This window comes from Chionomys nivalis, chromosome 18 (assembly GCF_950005125.1).
Source record: "Chionomys nivalis chromosome 18, mChiNiv1.1, whole genome shotgun sequence".
Classification (NCBI taxonomy): Eukaryota; Metazoa; Chordata; class Mammalia; order Rodentia; family Cricetidae; genus Chionomys; species Chionomys nivalis.
The window spans coordinates 53,117,407-53,132,455 of record NC_080103.1 but is presented as its reverse complement, the minus strand read 5'-3'; the positions used below and the strand labels follow the sequence as shown (position 1 = coordinate 53,132,455).

The 15,049-nt window shown below is 43.4% G+C and overlaps 1 protein-coding gene across 1 annotated transcript in view; it reads right to left on the bottom strand.

Moving 5' to 3' along the window:
* The window catches only part of Ddah1 (dimethylarginine dimethylaminohydrolase 1), a 128,646-nt gene that overhangs the window by 28,157 nt on the left and 85,440 nt on the right, over positions 1–15,049 (bottom strand). Inside the window, exons 2-4 of the mRNA XM_057794180.1 lie at positions 10,771–10,870; positions 6,818–6,891; positions 5,778–5,897 (exon numbers count right to left, since the gene is read on the bottom strand). Coding sequence (XP_057650163.1) covers positions 5,778–5,897; positions 6,818–6,891; positions 10,771–10,870 — 294 coding nt within the window. The remainder of the gene's footprint in view (positions 1–5,777; positions 5,898–6,817; positions 6,892–10,770; positions 10,871–15,049) is intronic.

Genomic DNA, 15,049 nt, shown 5'->3' with positions numbered 1-15,049 from the left:
AAGGCATGAGCCACCACTACTTAGAGTGGTTATTTCTTTTCTTTCCTCCCTCTCCCCTTCCTTCCTTTTTTTTTTTTTTTGAGCTGTTGTTTCTTTGATGATCTTGAGAACTACTTTGAGGGTTTTTCAACATCTTCCCCAAATTTATGAGCTTCCTTGGACGTATGCCAGTGTTACTGTGGGCAAACACTAGTAATTCTGAGAGATCTAGAATGACTCAAAGGGATAGACAGTGCGCAGTGGATTTATACTCGTTGGTTTCTCCTGCCTCACAGGACCCAATGCAGTTCAAGCAGACCCCCAAGATGTACAACACCTAGAGTGACAGTGATGATACTGAAGCCATTAAGGCTCTTCTAGCACCCAACACCAGGAAACAGGGCCTGAAGGACTAGCATGTCACTGTGGACTTTGGGTTCTTAGACACGGCCTAATGTTCCCTAAAATTCTATATGAATGGGCCTCCATCCATTTGAGATGTCCCTTTATGGGTGTCCCTTCTTGTATTCAGATCTTTTACTGGAGGAGAAGAAGCCCAGATTTAAAGCCTCTAGCCTCAGTAAATTCCAACAGGCTATTAAAGAATATAGATCACAGACACTGCTTGATCCACCAGTCAGACACAAATGAACGACTTTTCTAACAGTAAAGATGAGTATGAACTAAAATTTATAAAGAAGACCGGCAGGCTCTCTTTGGACAAGGGCCCTTCCTTTCCAGTGCTGTTATCCCCGCAGTGATCAAAGGCAGAGCAACTGCCCCATCTCACCCAAGTTAAACTATAGAAAGAAGAGGTTAGTTCAAGCCAAGATCTCAGTTTCACTGCAACCTGGATATATATGATGACCATATTCATCAGAACCCACTTCACTAACCAAGATTAGATAGGAAGCCATGGCAAAATGTTTCAGATATATTTCAAAAATGCCTGGGGTCTCAGATTTTCATAAATATGTAAAAAAGAGGCTTCAGACGCAGAAGGAAACATATCAGAGAGGCAGGTTTTTGGTGTGTATGATCCACCTCTGTTTGAATGATACGTCCTTTAAAGAAATACTGAAGTGGCCATGGCTTCTTCACCAAGACAATAACAGAGATGGCAAGGTTGGTGAGGAAAATGGTACTTGGAGCCAAATTCATACCTTCTCTTGAAACTAGTCAAATTCTGGATACTGGAAAAAGAAAGTAAGTACACACATACATACATAGTAGTAAATAATTGGCAAAAGGAGAGGCTAGGGAGATTAGCAGAACCAATCTCTGATAAAAAGATAGTTAGAAAAGGTTTTCCAGTAGAAAAAGAATGGCCATTGATTAAACTGTACTACAGAGCTACAGTACTGAGAACAGCATGGCACTGGCATAAGAACAGACAGGAGGACCAATGGAACCGAATAGAAGACCCGGATATCAATCCACACACCTATGAACACCTGATGTTTGACAAAGAAGCAAAAGATATCAAAAGGAAAAAAGAAAGCATATTTAAAAAGTGGTGCTGGCATAACTGGATATCAACATGTAGAGGAATGAAAATAGACCCATATCTATCACCATGCACAAAACTCAAGTCCAAATGGATCAAAGACCTCAACATAAAGCCAGCCACACTGAACCTCATAGAAGAGAAAGTGGGAAGTACACTTGAATGCACTGGCACATGCCTAAATATAACCTCCGTAGCACTGACACTGAGAGAAATAATAAATGGGACCTCCTGAAACTGAAAATCTTCTGTAAAGCAAAGGACACGGTCAACAAGACAAAACGGCAGCCTACAGAATGGGAAAAGATCTTCACCAACCCCACATCAGATGGAGGTCTGATCTCCAAAATATACAAAAAAAAAAAAAAATCAAGAAATTGGTCATAAAAAGAACAAATAATCCAATAAAAAAAATGGAGTACAGACCTAAACAGAGAACTCTCAACAGAGCAATCTAAAATGACTGAAAGACACTTAAGGAAATGTTTGACGTCCTTAATCATCAGAGAAATGCAAATCAAAACAACTCTGAGATTCCATCTTACACCTGTAAGAATGGCCAAGATCAAAAACACTGATGACAACTTATGCTGGAGAGGATGTGTGGTAAAGGGAACCCTTCTGCATTGCTGGTGGGAGTACAAATTGGTACAGCTGTTTTGGATGTCAGTGCGGTGATTTCTCAGAAAATTAGGAAACAACCTTCCTCAAGACCCAGTAATACCACTTTTGGGTATATATCCAAAGGATGTTCAAGCATACCACAAGGACATGTGCTCAACTATGTTCATAGCAGCATTGTTTGTCACAGCCAGAACCTGGAAACAACCTAAATGCCCCTGACTGAAGGATGGATAAGGAAAATGTGGTACATTTACACAATGGAGCACTACACAGCAGAAAAAAATGACATCTTGAATTTTGCAGGCAAATGGTTGGAGCTAGAAAACATCATATTGAGTGAGGTAACCCAGACCCAGAAAGACATTTATCACATGTGTTCACTCATAAATAATTTTTAAACATAAAGCAAAGAAAACCAGCCTACAAATCACAATCACAGACAACAATGAGGACCATAAGAGAGACTTACATAGCTCTAATCCACATGGGAAGTAGAAAAAGACAAGATCTCCTGAGTAAATTGGGAGCATGGGGACCTTGGGAGAGGGTAAAAGGGGAGGGGAGAGGAAGGGAAGGGAGCTGAGAAAAATGTAGAGCTCAATAAAATCAATAAAAAACCAATAAAAAAATAAAAAATAAAGTTAAAAAAAATGGCCACTGAGTAGGTCAGGAGCTGTGCTTTGATTCTGGGTGTCCCCCAAAGGCTCATGTATCAGAGACTTGACTACCAGCCTGTGGCACCACAGGGAAGGGGTGGAACTTTTAGGGTGTGGGGTCCAGTGGGAGTATGCTGTATCACTCTAAGTGCTTTTGTGGGAGACCCTGGGTCCTCAGTCCCCTTCCTTCCCAGCTTCCCTACTGCTCTGAGGTGAGTGGCTGTGTTGCATTGTGTCCTCCTCTTCATGGTACTGGATTGCCATAGGTCAAGTGACGGAAGCCACTAAACCCTTGTTAGCCCTTTTGAGCTGATTTATCTGAGGCATTTGTCACGGCACCTGCAGGCCGATGAACACAGTGCGACATCAAGGAAAGGGGATTCAAGATCCAAGAAATTAGATCCTTGTGGCATAAGATACAGCTCAAAATATTTATTTCATCCAACCTCAGTATTTCACCTAAAATGTGGGGAGCATCAGTCTGGCAACGCTCCTGCTTTTGTAAATGACACGTGTTTCTATGGTTCTTCCTGCACATCCCCATGTCAGCAGGAGGGCTTGCCCTTTCTCAGGTTTACTGGCAGCCTTACACAGGAACCAAGCTGTGCTCAGCTAAATGAGCATCTCAGGTCACTTCCCTGTGATGTCACTGACCACCTGCGTCTGACCCTAGACCATCCCCTGTGGGAAAAGCTCATTATTTTCCCGCTGAGTTTGTCATGCTCTCACTACAAAGTAAAAAGGTATTTTTTTGATGTTAGGAATATGACAGGTGGGCACTCGCCTACTCCATGGGCCCGTGGTTGAGGCAGTACATTTGCTGATGGAAAAAAATGACCTCCAAAGAGTGCCGCTGGCGCTCGCAGGGGCTATTTATAGCTTCTGACATGGGAGGTTTTAGGTGAAGAATGGCCATCATTGTTCATACTCAGAGGAGTTCGGCAGGAAGGCCTATGAAGTCTCTCTAGAATGTTCTAAGAGATGCCATCTTACAGAACTTGTCAATGGGAAGGGAAGGACGAAGGAAAATGGAACACACATCAAGACATACAATGGAAATTGGGATGTGAGCCCACTTTTTGGTTGTTTGATTTTGATAGCTTCTCAGTGCTCCTTTTCTTCTGCAATATCAACGAGTATCATGTTTGGAGAGAGGAGTGTGGGCCCAGCATCTCTGAAGGAATGATCGTTCTACTCAGAGGTGTACAGGTACCCAGACTCTTTGCATGACGACTCTGTCTTCCTCATCTTTAAATACAGCATCTGTAGATTCCACCTGCTCTAGCCAGAGGCTGGCAAGTAGCTCACATCTCCTGAGCACGCTTTGCTCTGTGTCCCCACCTGGAGCCCTTGCTCACTGAATCCCACCCTGACAAATGCTCCCCGTTGTTTTTGACCTACTTCTAGTCCCATGTTTCCCCAGAGGGCTTTCTCTGATTAGCTATTAGGGAGCCCTTTGCTTTACTCTGACCTCTGAGTCAATTAGAATTTCATACTATATCATATTACCTTCCACTTTGTGGTGTCACTTTCTCCAGACAGTCGACACCCGTTGAAGCAGTGATTGCCATGCCGCAGGAATAGGGGACCTAGTCTACTTTATCTAGAAGGGGTTATTTGTGTTCACTTACACAAAGGCAGGGTTCAAGCCAGCTTGAGTTCCCTTTCCTTTATAATCGATTCTAAACACATACAAACCAACTTGGCTCTCATGGACAGATACCACAGTTACTCCCCAAGGAGAAATACCATCTTCCCTGGTCCCCTGGATGGTACCGTTCATCAAATGCTTTCTTTGGAGATGCTATCTTTCTCCTATACATAGAAAGCCAACTTAGTTCTTCAGATGAAGATAAACAAAAGGTAGACTCTACAGGAGAGCAGAGGGAGCCATTCTGACAGAAATCAAGTCCAGCAGATAATTCAGCAACAGCTATTAAAAGCCCCGGACCTGAATGCTATCACAGATACAGTTAGGGAGAAAAGAGAAAAAGGCTGGTGAGCTGCAGATTCCACAGAGGGGAAACTGCTCAAGGCAACCATCGCTTCCTAGTTATGCTGCACCTGGGCTCGCTGAGGAAGAGGAGGAAAGACACGGAAGAGCAAAGCAATCCATGGCATATATCGGGGTACACAGGTTGCCCTCGCTCCCTTTGCTTGAGCAATCTATGGGTTTTGATTCATACATGAATCATGCATGTTGACATAAAGGGCCACCTCAGAGAGGGCCTTTAGTGCCAGACCACTTAGTGCCAGTCTTGTGACCTTGGCAAAGTACTCCATCTGGCTTATCAGCGCAGAGGAGACAATGCCACCTCATCCCCAACCAGGAGTATATATATTCAGGCTCCGTAAAGGAGAGTAAGGCCTGATCTCTGCCCTTCCAGAGCCTGTGAATTATCTCCCAGCGCTGGAGCTGCAGACTAGAGATGTGTTATCAAAGGGAAAACATGGCAACGGTGGAAAGCCCTCGTCATCCAGGACTTTACTACAGATCGAGCTCTGGGACCTCAGACCGCCATGGTCTTCCTGTGCTTTTCGAGCTTCACCTAGGAGAGGAGGGCATTTTCTGTGCCAAGTTTATCAATCTAAATAAAAGAGAAGGCAGCAGGCTCTCTAGGTTCTTCTGAGTCACAGCTTTCTAGAAGGTCAAGATGCTGCAGCGTAGGCACAACAGGATGAGCATATTGTAATGAGCCCCGGATGGAGCAGCTCCCCTCCTTGTGGGAAAGGGAACACTGCAAAGGTCCCTGGCTAGAAATGATAAATTTGGTGCGTGTCATCTAGAAACCTGGCCATGTGAGGAAGCCTGATGAGGGATACAGAATGACTGACCTCCCAAGAACCCTTTCCACACTCGGGGGTTCTTAGCTCCTAATGAGGACCAGAGTGGACAGTGCACACCACAGGTGTCTCAGGTGCCAATTCGGTCAGCCCTCGCCACCCCTGCCTGGTGTCTAGCTGCGGCCAGGCACAGCTTGCCTTCCCTAGAGGCACAGACTTGTGCTTACCTTGAGGGCCTTCTGAGCAGATTCACTGGACCCTATCGCAATCAGGTTGGGTCCAGCCATGCTGCAGAAGCTCTTCAGATGCAAAGAATCGGCCACAGGGACTGTGGAGACGGCATAGTCCTGTGCGAACAGACAGACAGAAAGACGAGTGGGCTGTTACTGCAGAGTAATTGCCAAGACTGATTACAAACAGTCAGAACCTCACTTGCTCTTCTGAAGGCGGCCTATCCCAGGGGTGGGGATGGGGAGGCAGGGGGATTGACTCACAGGCATTGACATTACTGCTTGTAAGAAGAAAGCAGTTTCCTTCCAGAGTTTAACCCTGCCACCAACTTTGCTAGTTCCTTGGCCTGTGGGGCAGGTTATTCTGGAAGGGTTGTTTGAATCCCTTGTGGATTCTGAGACAGGGAGAGGTGCCTGTCTGCGTGTGTGTGTGTGTGTGTGTGTGTGTGTGTGTGTGTATATGTGTGTGTGTGTGTGCGCATGCGTGCATTTATATCCTTTACCAAACAGACTGGTGAACCCTTCTTCCTATGAGCAGTAAGGGACCTTGAGGGAAGGGTATCTGTATCTTTTCCCAAGCAGGCTGGGGAATCTGCCAGCAGTAAATGACCTTGATGGAAAGCACGTGAGACACTTTGCATAGTCCCCAGTACACAGCAATCACCCAGTAGAGGAGATTGCACACTATAATCTGAAAATCACATTTCCTATCGGACATATCTGCATCTTCAGCTTTTATTTTCTAAAGTGGTTTTTGTCAGGGGCATGCGCTAGTGTCTTTATGATTACACCGTAGGAAAAGCCAGGAGGTGAACACACTAACTCTCTTGTTCCTGAGAGAGCTCAATGGGTCCTAATTATTGAGAAATTTGAATTTAATAGACTCTAAAACGTCTAGCAAATGTACAAATACTAAGAATAATTTTTTAAAGCGGGTGAAATATAAACACAATTACTCATGACATATTGACTCAATGGGGCCATGAATATTTATTAAGCAATTACTCTGAGACAGGCATAAACGATCCTTCACCTACCTTAAAAGTATCAGCCAATATTTCAGCGCCTCGCTGGTTTGTCCTTTTGGAAAGGCCCACAAAAAATTCTCTGCCTGTAAGAGATGTGATGGAATATAATGAGTTGGTGACCCTGAGATGTACCCCGTTTCTCCACCTATAATAAAGACCTCCGAGCAGCACACAGTTCTCTTCTCCACTGAGAGAGTTCCCCCAAAGAGACAACTGCTCTCCTTCCAAAAAACCAATTAAACGACTGACCTTAAATAAACCTTTCAAACTCAGGTCTAGAAATCAGCATGAAAGTTTTTAGGAGTTGGGGGAAGGAGTAAATGGGTAGAGGTTGCTGAATGGGGATGGAATTTCGTCAGGAAGACGAAATATGTCTGGTGATGTCCGGTGGTGTCTGGTGGTGGCTGTCCAGATATATAAGGGGACTCACTGCTCCTTCACTGCCCCTTAAGATGACTATAAATCTACAACACAACCCCTATACCTACGGCTCAAGGAACATCTCAGAAGATGGGCTGGAAAGACTGTAAGAGCCAGAGGAATAGGATGCCTGTTGGGAGATAGTGTTTTCTAGACTTGACAGGGATGCTTTGCTCAAGAAGTACCAACAAAATGGTTCTAGGGAAGCCAATGTCCTCTAATGGTCTCCGTAGTTACCAGGCCTGCATGTGGTACACAGGCATGGATGCAAAAAAAAAAAAAAAAAAAAAAAAAACCCATACATGTTAAATAGTGATAATTAAATAATTCTGGGAGGTTTTGGGGGAGGGAAAGGATATGATCAAAATACATTGATGTATGAAAAATCTAAAAACCCCACAAAATGTAAAAAGTAATTAAATAAATAAATAATCACATTTTCTTTCCTTTCCTACCACATTCACTGACAGGAGAATTCCTCAGGGCAATAATCGTACCATCCAGGTTTGGCTGATGGCCCCCTAACAGCATTTAGCACTTACATGGCTCCTTTACTCTTTGTATTATCAGTAAATTGATATCCCTAAAAGACAGTTATGTTTTCTCTTTTTCCAGAGGGGTCCATATGCTCATTGCTTCACACAAGGCATGTGACCAGTGGCCACAGATATTTCAGTGAGGTGGGATGAGCAAGGGGGTTCAGTGACAATGGCCTAATTCCTCCTTTATGGTTCCCACTGAGTCTCCACTGATGCCTGAGCACAGATCCACTTTTTAAATTAGAGATCTGCATTTACATTGAGAATTCTAAGAAGAAAAAAAAACTGATCCACTTGAAATATAACCCATAAAGGAAATATAAGCTAATTACTTTTTATTCTACAGCTATAGTAGACCTGGTAGTCTCCAAACTTATAAAAATTGTCACATTAAAAATAAATCAATTATGACTGATTAATGCATTAACAGTTAAATCATAACAGAAATTTAGAAAACATTTAGAACTCAATGACATTAGAAATACTCATATTAACTAGAGATTCTCACTGGATGTGGTAGAGCAAGTCTGTAATTCTAGCACTGGGGAGGTGGAGGAGAAGGACTGGGAATTCAGGATCATCATCAACTATACAGCGAATCTGAAGCTAGCTTGGGCTACATGAAACATTGTCTTAAACAAACAAAACCCAGAAAACAGAGAAGGAAAAAAGATTCAATTCAAAGTGGTATTTGAAGGGAAATCCGCACATTAGAGAAGTGTACATTTCAAAATCAGTAAGATAAAATGTGTATTCATTATGCAGGGGAAAAGGAGAGAGTATAAATTAAGACATTTAAAAGAAGCAAAGAGATAATAGGAACACAAGAGAAAGGGTTCACAAAAGCAAATATTCAGTCCTCTGAAAAGAAGAATAAAAATCGACAAAGTTTTGGAGGGAGGGGGAAGAAACAGAGGGAGGCAGGTGCAAGCACAGCGAAGGGGAAAGGAGTGCAGTCGCGATGGCCATGAGCTTTGGAGACAAAGGCAAAGGAGATAAAGTCAGAAAATGGGGGTTACCAATATGGACCCAGGAAAGCCTAAATAGTTATATAATCATTAAAGTAACCAGATCTGGCTAAAGTCTCCCCTCTAATGAAGTGCTGTTTATGTATCTGCCTATCAAGGTGAAGGGCTATGCAATATTAATCGTATTGATTCCAAGAACAGAGAAACATATGAAGTATCCCCCATCACAATATTTGAGGGTGATATAACAGTTCGACCAAAACCAGATGAGAAAAATAGGAAAGAACGAGGATAGGTCATGGAATCAAAAGCTTTAAACGTATTAGCAAAGTAAATCCAACACTGTATGGAAGTGAAGAATGACTTTATCCCTGATATGCATGACTGCTCAAGTATCAGAGGTTGAGATGGAAAAGGAAAATCCTCAAATCATCATACTAAAGTGGGAGAGAGTTCACCCGATAACCTAGAATCCAAGCGTTGGCCTTACAGAGCAGCCCTTATCCCCGAGCCCAGAAGACAGCAGCCATACTGCACACCACTAGTAAAATGAGTATTTGGAGGCATTCCTTTCCACAGAAGTCTGCTCCACATAGAAAACCCTACAATTTGCATCGCCCAACTTCCATCATGGATGTTGCAGCAATAGGAACTTAACAAGAAGAGCAACATTAAATACCATATAACTTAGAAATACATATACTGAGACAAACTGCAAAGAAAGATCAGGAAATGATCTTCAGACAGTAAAGAGAACGACTCCCTGGGGCTGGAGAGGGGACCACATGGGGTTTCTGTGGTCCTGGCGGATTCTGTTTTATAAGCCAAGGGTGGGCATGCAAGCACTTATTTTAATTTTATTATTGGTCTTTAAACAGTACACACATTCATAACTCAGCTATATGAAATCTATATTTCACAAAATAAATAAATAAATAAAGGGGAAAACTGATGTTATCTATTCAAGGGAACGAGTTGGAAACAACTTTTTGCCAGTAGCTGCTTTCGTGAGTGACATATTTCCCGGCAGGAAGCGGGATTGGAAAGCAGCTCTCCGTCTGTCCATTTCCTGATAAATTATTAATGAAGCGTTGACTCATGGAAAGACGGGGCAGAGAGCACGCAGAAAGCGCTACAGGATCTGTTAGTTACCATGCTCTGCCTAATGGAGGGGTAAACTTGCATATACTGGGAATATAACCGCTGCTTCAGGAATTTTACACTTAAAAATGGGAAAAATGGTACATTTTATGTTTTATAAAAGAAGAGATGGAAGGGGGCGGGGGGGAGACAATGGGGTGCAAATGTGGAGATCAGAGGATAACCTTTGGGTGCTGCTGGTCTTTGAACTAACCCCCCTGCATAAAGCAGGGTCCCTTGTTCACCATTGTGCAAGCCAGGCCTACCAGCACCCAGGCTTCTGGGGATTCTCCCATCTCCATTTCTCATCACACTGGGACTACAGAGGTGGGGTACTGGTTCTGACTTTCTGTGGGTTCCGGGGAGTAGAGCTCAGGTACTCACCCTGAGTGGTTAGATCAATAATAATACTAACATTTATATTTCACTGAGTTATGCTGGCACAAAGCCAAATCAATTTGCATAGAAATCTATTTGAAGTCATCTTGCCATCTGGAAAGAAATTACTTGTAAATGATGTTAATTTTGAATTAAAGATTTTGAAGTGCAAATGCGGTCTATAGTTACACAATGAAAATACTATTATCTATACTAAAAACATATAAACTCAATTATAGAAAACATGATACATATCAATAATATCCCTATAAAGAATAACCAATTATGCACATGAATGTTCTGGTAAAAAGGACCTGCATTGCAAGGAAGCATGAGATGTATCTCTACATTACAGCGATTATCTCCAAATGGAACCACTCTTTCATCTTCACTGTGACTTTCTGGACTTCTTTAGATCCCGTGTTTATCATTCATTAATTTGATGACTAAAGAAACGTGTTAATGAAACAAGCAAGTGGGAGTCAGGTGTTAGGATGGAAAACCAACATGCGTATACCTGTGAATAAGACATCACCACCATCTAAGGTTGCGTTCTCATCCTTCATCTCCACGATGTTGAGCTGAAGTTTCTCCAGAGCCTCTTTCATCATGTCAACCTGTTCAAAAGAAAACAATTCACGTGAATACTGACCACTTCCTAATGTGAAAAGCCAACTCTCCACAACTCAGCACCGAATCACATACCCAGACGCATGCGTGCACGTGCGCGCGCACACACACACATACACACACTCAGTCTTGTGGATATAAGAAGTAGATATTGTATAGTATATAGTAGAGAGCAGGACCAGACACGATCATTTCTAAGAGGAGAAATTATTTGCTAGAAAGCACTTGTTTAAAGAGTTGCAGGTGGTGGCCTATGCCTGCGGTCCTGGCAGTTAAAGGCCAACTCAGGAACGCTGCTGTGAGTTCAAGGCCAGCCTGCTCTATAGAAGGTGACAGTGTCTCAAAAACAAAACAATTCTGTTCCATTTCCTTCAAATGTAAGGTTGAGTAATAATACTATAGTCTCTTCTTGCCTAAGAAGGTTAGCTAGTTAGGACACTGTTGAGGGCTGACCGGTTAGGACGCTGATTAGCCAAGAAGACGGGAGGCCTACCCAGTTCTCTTGTCCTTGCAAGAAATTAATTTTAAGCCTAGGTTAGATGATCAAAATTATGCGCACTGAGAGCAGTAATGGAAGGAACAGTGGTGACCGGTAATTCGACATTTCAGTTCAGAGGAAGGACAGCCACTGGCTGCCTTGAAATATCTAAAATGTCATTTAGCCAAAGCTTCTCAGTAAACATAAGCTGTCCTGTTGCTAAAATTCATATTTCTGTGTTTTAAAAAACTTAGTTCCCTAGAGATTATTAACGTATACAATAGCTGTTGTCCAACCAAAGACTATTGGGAAAAGAAGGCCAGCGACTCGCTGGGTCTAGGATTTATCTGTCACGGAGTTTCTCTAGGCCTCATCAGGAAACATTACTATGGAGGTTTTACTCTATTTTTAATTTTTAAAATTATTCTGAGACAGCTTTCGCTAGGTAACTCAGGTTGGCCCTGAACTCATGACCCTCACACTTCTGTCTCTGAATACTGGGATACAGGTGTGTGTCCTCAGAGGCTTACAACTAAATCCACATCCTCCAGTAGCTTGGCAAAAGCAATTTCAATATTTCCGAAGGTTTCTGCAACCTTTAAAATGTCAAGAATCCATTAAGAAGACATGAACAGGGCTCAGTGAGAAGCAAGAGCTCAGATCGCACTGGGCAGTCGTTCCAAAGTGCAGAGGCTGTCAGTGAAGAGACATTGCTACAGACGTTGCTTCCAAGTGAATAAAAACATGGAAATACTTTGACAATGCTGACATTCATGCATTCAAAACCACTGAAGAGGGTAGAAAGCAAAGTAAACACATCATCTCATCTTTGTTCTGGAACTCAGGCTAACTTTCCACAGCAGAGTGACTCAGAACAAGAAAAATTATTTCCATGGACAAAATGGCCTTTCTACAGTAAATACTGCAGTGACTTCTTCTACCAGGAAGGCGAATTGTCATAGCATACAAACAGGGGCAAAGCAACATGTACCATGACTCGGGAGACGGGGAACCCGGATGCTCACAGGTTACGCTCACTGATGTCAGCTTCAGTCTGTGGAAAATTCACCGAGTGTAACCAGAGAGGGCATGAGAACCGGGCCCCGGTTTCCCTGTTTCTATTGCTGGACACTGTCGCTTCTAGAACTTCATGTTTCAGTAACTGAGAATTCAGCAACAACATCGATTCCACTCGGAAAAGCCTGTTTGTAATTATGGCGCATCTCAACTCAGAACTTTATTCAAACTCGTAAGAGTTAAAGGACAGAAAAAAGGACGGTACTGTCACAACACACTGGTTTCCAAAAACTGCCTGCCGCCTTGCAAGTCCTCTGTTGTTCAAAATTGAGGTTTTATTTTCTCCTGGTTTTGAAAAGCAATCAGTCAGGATCATGTAATAAACATATTTCTTTCCTTTGAAAACTCTGAGTTCATGTGTAGCGTTAAGAAGTTGTTGGACACTTATGGTAAGATAATTCTATAGGGAAAATGACTTTAGAGAATGAACCGTGAAACCAGGTATACTGACATTACAAAAACCTGGACTGTGGCAAGGGAAGCACCTGTTAAAAAATAATCAGTTTCTGTTTTATGGCCAGTCACTGGGATAGACACTGATATCCACATCATAATGTAGACAGCACTAGATTACTTCAGAGACAACTGTATGAGCAAGAGTTAAAAAAAATTTCAATATGACGCAGATAGTTTTGAGAGGTGCAGGGCTGTGCAGCATCAAGTTTGGGATGCTAACACAGGGAGGTTTCTAACAAAACAGATAGCAGAGCCTGCAGGTTGTCCATTGAGAACTGAATTCTCCTGGCACAGATTTCCAGGGGAGCACACACAGTCTCCTACAGTGGCTCCGGCACAGCCCGGACACACAGCCTGGAGCAAGCCAGTTATTCGGGCCACTGGAACATTAAGTGTAATGACAGAAGGGAAACTTTTATAGTAATAGATCCAATCTCGAACCTTAAAAAAATCTGCTTGTTGCCTGGTGACACAGACCTGGCTAATGTTGATTTGATTTACGCTCGGGAGGGGGAAAAAGAAAAAAACAACCAACACTCCACCTTTCACAGACACTAACTCTGTAGTGGAACTCCAAGTTACTCAGAGAAGCCGGCAGAACAAGTGGGACGGATTCCTCAGGCTGAAATGAATGGGCTCCCCTAGCACACGAGATCAGAAATTAAAAGGGAAGATCATCAGTCGAAGAGAGGGAGGAGGGAATATCTGAGCAAGGGAGGTCATGAAGGGGCACTCTACGGAGACAGCTGAACCAAGCTGGTGGGAACCCTAGACTGACAGCCGTGGAGCCTCCAACGTTCTGAACCAGGTTCTCTACATGTGGGAGACGGTGGTAAAGTTTGGACTATCTGAGGGGCCCCTGATCCATCCCTGGTGCATGAGCTAGCTTGTTGGAGCCCATTCCCTATGGTGGGATGCCATGTTCAACCTCAATGCAGTGGGGAGGGACTTGGTCCTGCCTCAACTTAATGTGCCAGGTTTTGTTGACTCCCCATGGGAGCCCTTACTCTTTGAGAGGAGTGGATAGGATGTGGCCTGGGGGCGGGGGGGGGGGAGGGAGCTGAGGAGGCAGGGGAGGGGCGGGAGAACTGTGGATGGAATGTAAAGTGAAATCAAAATAAATAAAAGAGAAAAATAGAGAAACCTTAGTTTATGATCCAACTCCACTCTAAAGACTGATAAGAACTTTAAAAAAAAAAGTTTATTTATTATGTATACAGTATTCCGTCCACATGTATACCTGCAGGCCAGAAGATGGCATCAGCTCGCATTATAGATGATTGTGAGCCACCATATGGTTGCTGGGAGTTGAACTCAGGACCTCTGGAAGGCCAGCACGCTCTGAACCACTGAGCCATCTTTCCATCTTTCCAGCCCCTCTGACAAGGGTTTTGAGTCATTAAGCCGCCTCTCATGTTTGGGTTAGTGCACATTCTGAGCCTCTGCTCATCTTTAAAGTGGGTTTTATTCATGCTCCCACCAACTTCTTAAGCTCCCCCCGACCACTACTCAGGTGAAGCTCCTACCACACAGAACTGTAATCGATTGCACACTAAGTATCAGGTACGACTTTTGTTATCTCAGTGAAATACCAGCTGTGTGTACATAGTGACAGACACTTGAGCTGCGAATATGACCCACAAGCAGAAAAAGCTGTTGCTTTTCCTAAAATTCAGACAAATTTCCATGTTTTACAACTGTGAGACAGACTCCATCTGGGTTCCCACAAAATAAAAGAGCAATCTTTCCCACAAAGCCGAGAGAGAGAGAGAGAGAGAGAAGGAGGAGGAGGAGGAGGAGGAGGAGGAGGAGAGAGGAAGAGAGAGAGAGAGAGAGAGAGAGAGAGAGAGAGAGAGAGAGGAAGAGAGAGAGAGAGAGAGGAAGAGAGAGAGAGCACCAGCCCTACAACGAGGGGGCGCGTTCATGTTAGAACCTTGCAGATTTTATTCCTCCCAGCTCCAAGAAGCTGTGTGATGAGGCCATCTCATAATTTCATCTTTGAGATAACCTGTAGTAGGTACCACACCAAGAGGGAGGTGGGTCTGTCTGGTAGGATGCCTCACAGGACTCAAAGAGGCATCAAAGGCAGGATGCCTTGTCTCTTGTCAATCCTAGCACTCTAGAGGCAGAGCCAGGGTTATGAGACAGGAGGATT